Genomic DNA, 6,092 nt, shown 5'->3' with positions numbered 1-6,092 from the left:
AGTTGGTGAGGTGGCAGCCATTGATGACGTGGCGGCTTATAGTGATGGACATGTGGCGATATGTTGTATTTTAAATTTACAAAATAAAAAAATTTAGTGATGGATTAGTAACAGAAATTTTCGTCACCAATTTGTGACGGAATTTTTCGTCACAAATCCATTATTATTTTGTGACAGAATTTTTATGGGATATTCGTTACTAATTAGCTACGGATTAGTGACAGAAAATTTTCGTCACTAATTTTGTCGCTGATCCGTCAATTAGTGTTGCTAATTAGCGACAGAAGTTTGAATTCCGTCACTAATTATTTAGTAACGGTGGAATTAGTGACCAAAAAAATACTGTCACTAATTCCGTCGCTAAATGAATTTGTCACTAATTTGTTGTTAATTCGTCATTAAATTCTATTGCTAATTTGATGTTTTTTTGTGGTGACGTAATACCATATAGTATACCTCATGGGTTGCTTTACGTCGATAAAGATCTCACCATCATGTGAGTTACAAGCGAACAATTGATTTGGCCAAAAACAAAATAAAAATGCATATGTTTTGTTGCATAATGACGCGGCCTCTGTAACTGAAAAGGGCTTTGATGGCAAACAAAGAGAAAAACTACAAAAACACGAGAATGTAATTGACTAATTTGGTTATCTCATTATGGATAATGAATAGGGGGAAAGGCATCTCGAAATATGAGAACTCTAAAATGATTGGTTGAAATGGCTTAATTCCCATGAAGTACTTGGAAATTATTTTGAAATTAATTAAATTTTTGTGAAATGACCTAATTGTCCTTGTTAAAATTAATTCACTATATGTCTTAGTTGTTGGCTAGGTTTGAACTTGGATTCTAGAGTTGCATGAGCACATTGCATGCCCCATCAAGGCAAGAGGCATTGGACAGTTAAACTAAACAAGCATTGTCATTTTGTTTCTCATAAGCACTTAAAAAAAGTATTTTTAGTTAAAATTCTGTTAACGTATTTATCTTCTGAAAAGTTAATCCAAACACCATTTAGTCATTTTAGGGTTTAAATTGGGATTTGCTTATTTGGGTGGCAATATAATGTTTGTGTCTTTCCCTTATAAATATTGCCGCCTGGCTTCCATCGTGAACCCAAAGCATAGCAGCTAACATCCTGATCATCCTCCTTTTAGTTCTATGTTTGGTAACATAAATGGCCAAACCATTTTCACCAAAAATAGAGTTCACTGTGAGGAAGTGCCAACCAGAACTGGTGGCTCCGGCCAAGCCTACACCTCGCGTGGTTAAGCTACTCTCTGACATAGATGAGTAAGAGCATCTAAGATGTCAAATTCCATTATTCTTCTTTTATCCTCACAAGCCTTCCATGGCAGGAAAGGACCCTGCTAAGCTCATCAAAAAGGCATTCGCTGAAACCCTGTTTTTTACTATCCTTTTGCAGGTCGACTTAGGGAAGGAACTTGTCGCAAACTTATGGTAGATTGTAATGAAGGAGGAGTCATTTTCATTGAAGCTGATGCAGATGTTTGTCTTTACCAATTTGGTGACCCTCTTAAACCTCCATTCCCTTGCTTTGAAGAGCTTCTTTATAATGTCCCTGGTTCAGAAGGAGTCACTAATTGTCCCCTCTTACTCATTCAGGTCCTCTCATATATTTAGTCTTTTATTTCAAGCTTCATCAATTTTGTTTAGTTCATAAGTCATTCTCAAAAAAGAGGGTATACTTATGCTGTCATTTTTGCTCTTATTAATGTTGGACCAGAATTATCTATACCATGATAGGTTTTAACTCAAATGCCTCCAAGATGTGCTAATGTTGGTTATGTTCCCCCCCTTTAATTAAGGTTACACGTCTCAAGTGTGGTGGATTCATTTTCACTCATCGCTTAAACCACACTATGAGTGATGGTCTTGGTTTTGTTCAATTGGTGAAGGCTTTAGCTGAGATAACACAAGGAGGTTGTGAGCCTTCAATCCATCCAGTTTGGTGCAGAGAGTTACTAAATGCGAGGGACCCACCTCGTATGACATGCCCCCACACTGAATACGATGAAGTGCCAAATAATGATGATGATGAAACAAGAAACGAAGACATGGTCTACGATTCTTTCTTCTTTGGTCCTAACCAGTTAAAGGCCATTCATCAATTGTTCCCTCATCACCACCATCGTCAAAACTCTTCCTTTGAAGTACTCACAGCATTCATCTGGCGTTGTTGTACCATAGCTTTACAGCTTGAACCAGATAAGGAGGTTCGCTTAATGTGCAATAATAATGTAAGGAACAAAAAGTCGAACCCTCCATTGCTGCCACCGGCTTATTAAAGCAACGCTTTCATGTTCCCGGCCGTCGTTACCATCGCCGAGAAGCTCTGCGGTAACCCTTATGTGGGTATGCCTTGGAGCTGGTCAAGAACTCAAAAGCTATGACAACAGTACAGTACATACAAAGAGGACGGCCTAACCATATTTCCTTAAGGGCTTGGCAGGTATCAGATTTGACCCGTGTTGGTTTTAAAGACATAGATTTTGGTTGGGGTAAGGCAACATATGGTGGACCAGCAATGCCTGGTGCTGGAGACTTCCATGGAGTAAGCTTCTTCGTTGCCCATGGGAATGCAAAAGGAGAAGAAGGCATTGTTGTACCAATTTTCCTGCCACGCAAATCTATGATGATATTTATCAGAGTTAGAGAACAACATGATAATTAGCAAACTTTGATAACTTACTAGATGGTGCTTTGTGCTTCACCTGGAGTTTAAAATGAGCCACTTTATGTATGGGTTTGTTTGTGTGTACCCATGTTTGGGTTTGAGTGTTCATAAGCATGAAGTTATGGACATGAGTACCTTTTAGATCATTGTTGTTTTCAGGGTTGTATTTTTATAATGCAATATATGCATGAAATAATGTATTGCGATCCTTGCTAGATCAGAGTTTATCTTACAAAGTCAGCACAAAAGGAAAGGAATGTATGGTAGCACCAATTTGCTTTTCAATCAAATCATGAAGATTGGAATGTTAGGGTGAATATACTATTGGTTGTAGTGTCCATATTTTTCCATGTTCATGAAGAGGCCGGTTTCAGATGCCCATTATGCCGTTTTTGAAAGGAGGACATCGGCTTGCTGGAGTATCTAGGAGCTGGGGGCCTCAGGATCCAGCACGCCCTTTTGTCAAGTAAAAGTAAAAACCTACCCTTGATCCATACTAGGAAAGGCGTGGTAATACTCCCTCCGGTATAAAATATAAGCTAATATTTGTTGAGAGGCTTGATTTTTTTTATAAGATAACATTTCAAATTTGTCTAACCATTTAATGAATATTTTCCAATTTTACCCCTAACATATGTATTTAATTTTTTTGGTTATTGATGGCATTAATTATAAAAAGTGCTGGTTTACGAGGTATCAGAAAAGAAGGTGTTTCGAACAAAGTGAATAGAAGAGAGAAGCTTCAATGAATATTTTCCAACCTTTTTGTTTTTCAAATTACATTTTGGTTGACTTTCTTTCCCTCCACTAATTCAATTTATTCATGACACACTCTCTCTCATCCTCTGCCCCAATATATTCTCTTTCCTTCTTTTTTTTATTTATTATTTATTTACTTCTTTCATTAATAAGGGTATATTTAGAAAAACAATATATATACCTTACACATTTATTGTCTTAAACTTTTTTAATTCATTTTTTGATAAACGTAAATGAGTTAACTTTAGCTTATATTTTGAACCGGAGGGAGTAACTAATAAGTCATTCATGATAAAAACTTTTATGATACATTTTTTATTACAAATTTTATGTTGATAAAAGGATCAAACGGTTTGATAAGTATTATTGGAAACACTGAAGCACTAAGATGTGAGAACCTCTTCTGAAAAAATGAATTTTTGATTCACCTGTGAGTAATCAACCCTTTCAATTAAATCTAACTCAATTAGTTTCATCTCAATACTGTTCATGGCTTTTTTTGGGTACAAATTTTTCATGATTTTTATTGCTATTAAAGAAACACTCATAGTCATAATACCAACACTAAACCTAATGGGCCAATGAGTGTAGGTAAGGCCCAAAAAGGAATGGGTGATCAACCCCTTAGTGGGCTTACCAACTAAAGTTGGGTTTAGGGTGAGAAGCTATTTTTCTATAATGTGATGAATCATTATTTGAATCTTTACTAAAAGAGGTACTCATATCTAGTACCTTATAGTATTTCAAACAGAATTACCTTTAATAAGATTCTAGCAAAAAGGGGAAAAAAGCATAATGGGGCAAACAGAAATGATTTTAGCAACTGCAAACCCACTAAGAGGTTGGGCCAACTGACTACATGTTTTTTTTTTTGCTAAAGCATAGGTATTCACCAATAAGGATTTGGTCTAACGAAAGGGACTAGTATATCACAACGTGAGGAACCAAGGTTCGAATCCCTGTTAGGAGAGGTATTCACATTTAGTGCCTGACAGTGTCTCGAATAGGATTGCCTCTAATAGGATCGAATATGATTGCCTCCAACAGGAGCATAGGTATCCTTCTATTGGAGAGAATCCTATTCGAGACATTGTCGGGCACTAAATATTATTGTTGGTGATGATGGAATCGCTGGACAATTGGATTCAAAACTATTGGCGCGTTGTACCCCCAAAAAATAAACACACTATTACTTGGAGGAGTAATAAAAGCCCGCTGGACAATCATGGGATTTTAATTTTGAACTTACCCAATGATAAAGGGAACAAGGGGCCATCGGGTTTGAATCAAAGATCACCTGAAGGAGAAGCAAGTCCAAATGGATGAATACTTAGAGAAGACACGGGAACTTGTAGAAATCACTAGAAAATCTTAATTACAACAGAACTCTTGGAAATAAAAACAAATCACTTCAAACTCATTAGATTTGAGCCGTTTCATTAATTATTTTTAAATAGAGAAAATTATTATATCAGCTTCTTAATATAAGAGTTAGTTGACTTATTAGAGTATATTAAGAAAATTAGTTGAGTTTATTATTTGTAACAAATAGATACTCCTCCGATCTTTAATATAAGACCCATTTAACTAGTTTGATTAGATTAAAGAAGTTAGGTAAGTTAGTTAATTATAAGAAATATGACACGTTTTTCCTAAAACACCATACCTATCTTTCTTAATATACCATCTCTCTTTTACTTCATTATGATTAAGGGAGTATTCATAAGGGTACTTTAGAGAAAATCAATAAATATGAGAAATGGGTCTTATATTTAGGACCAAAACCAACTCAATAATTAGGTCTTATATTAAGGATCAGAGGAGTATTATCTTTCTTAAAATATTCTTCATAATCATGTGTATTAGCTAAAATCACAATTTGATGAAACTTAGCCTTGAGAATACGAGCTGACCTGTCCCTATAGGGTCACTGGCTTAAACGAGTTAGAATTTTAGAAATATCTCATTTTGTTAGGCTTGATCCCTAAGTTGAGGGATTTAGGGCTAGCCCGTGGGTTTTTGACCCTTTTAAGGAAAAAAAAAATACAATTTTTTAATATTTCTTATATGTTTTATCAAAAAAATAAAATAAAGTAATAAAACTACTAATAAAAAGCATAATATGAATAAAATTAAGTTACAAATATAAAATATCATCATATTTAAATATCCATCAATATCTAAGAATATCTGAAACATCTATTAACAAGAAAACATTCAAAAGTTCTATCAAGAGTGCAAATATGTAATAGATAAATATTATTTTTAATTTTTTAAAACTTCATCATCATTATTATTAATTGCTCTTCTTTGTGAGTATGCTCTTTTTTAGTGGCAAAAGTATCAAGCTTTTCTTTTTCATAAAAATTTCACTTTTAAATTTTGTATTCTAGCTATTCATTGAACAAATTATTGTCTAAAACCAAATAGATCAAACCATTTTATGAACTTTAATTTCAAAAATTGGGAAAAAATTAATCTCTTACAATTTTTAACCTACTTATAACTCATATTCTTTTTAAATATGATTTGGTGGAACTTAATCTCTAAACTTTTAACTAGGTTAAAATTCAGTCTTATTTCTTTATTTTTTCAGGAAAGAGTTATTAATTTTGAAATGATAGATTGGGT

The 6,092-nt window shown here is 34.3% G+C and overlaps 1 protein-coding gene across 1 annotated transcript; it reads left to right on the top strand.

Annotated features, from left to right (window-relative positions):
* Nucleotides 1-1,340: 1,340 nt before the first annotated feature.
* LOC114757016 (benzyl alcohol O-benzoyltransferase-like) lies at nt 1,341-2,313 on the top strand. Its single transcript, XM_028946006.1, has 2 exons — nt 1,341-1,630; nt 1,834-2,313. Exons 1-2 carry the CDS (start codon nt 1,463-1,465, stop codon nt 2,311-2,313), a joined length of 648 nt encoding a protein of 215 aa, XP_028801839.1. The 5' UTR covers nt 1,341-1,462.
* Nucleotides 2,314-6,092: the final 3,779 nt, after the last annotated feature.

The sequence above is a fragment of the Neltuma alba genome, unplaced genomic scaffold (genome assembly GCF_004799145.2).
Source record: "Neltuma alba isolate B1F8T4 unplaced genomic scaffold, ASM479914v2 tig00010558_pilon, whole genome shotgun sequence".
Classification (NCBI taxonomy): Eukaryota; Viridiplantae; Streptophyta; class Magnoliopsida; order Fabales; family Fabaceae; genus Neltuma; species Neltuma alba.
The sequence above is the reverse complement of the archived record's forward strand: the minus strand, read 5'-3'. Positions and strand labels throughout refer to the sequence as shown.

Coding starts and splice junctions, on each gene's coding strand:
- LOC114757016 (XM_028946006.1), top strand. CDS start 1,463: ATGGTAGATTGTAATGAAGGAGGAGTCATTTTCATTGAAGCTGATGCA. Junction 1,631..1,833: donor GTCCCCTCTTACTCATTCAG/GTCCTCTCATAT, acceptor CCTTTAATTAAG/GTTACACGTCTCAAGTGTGG.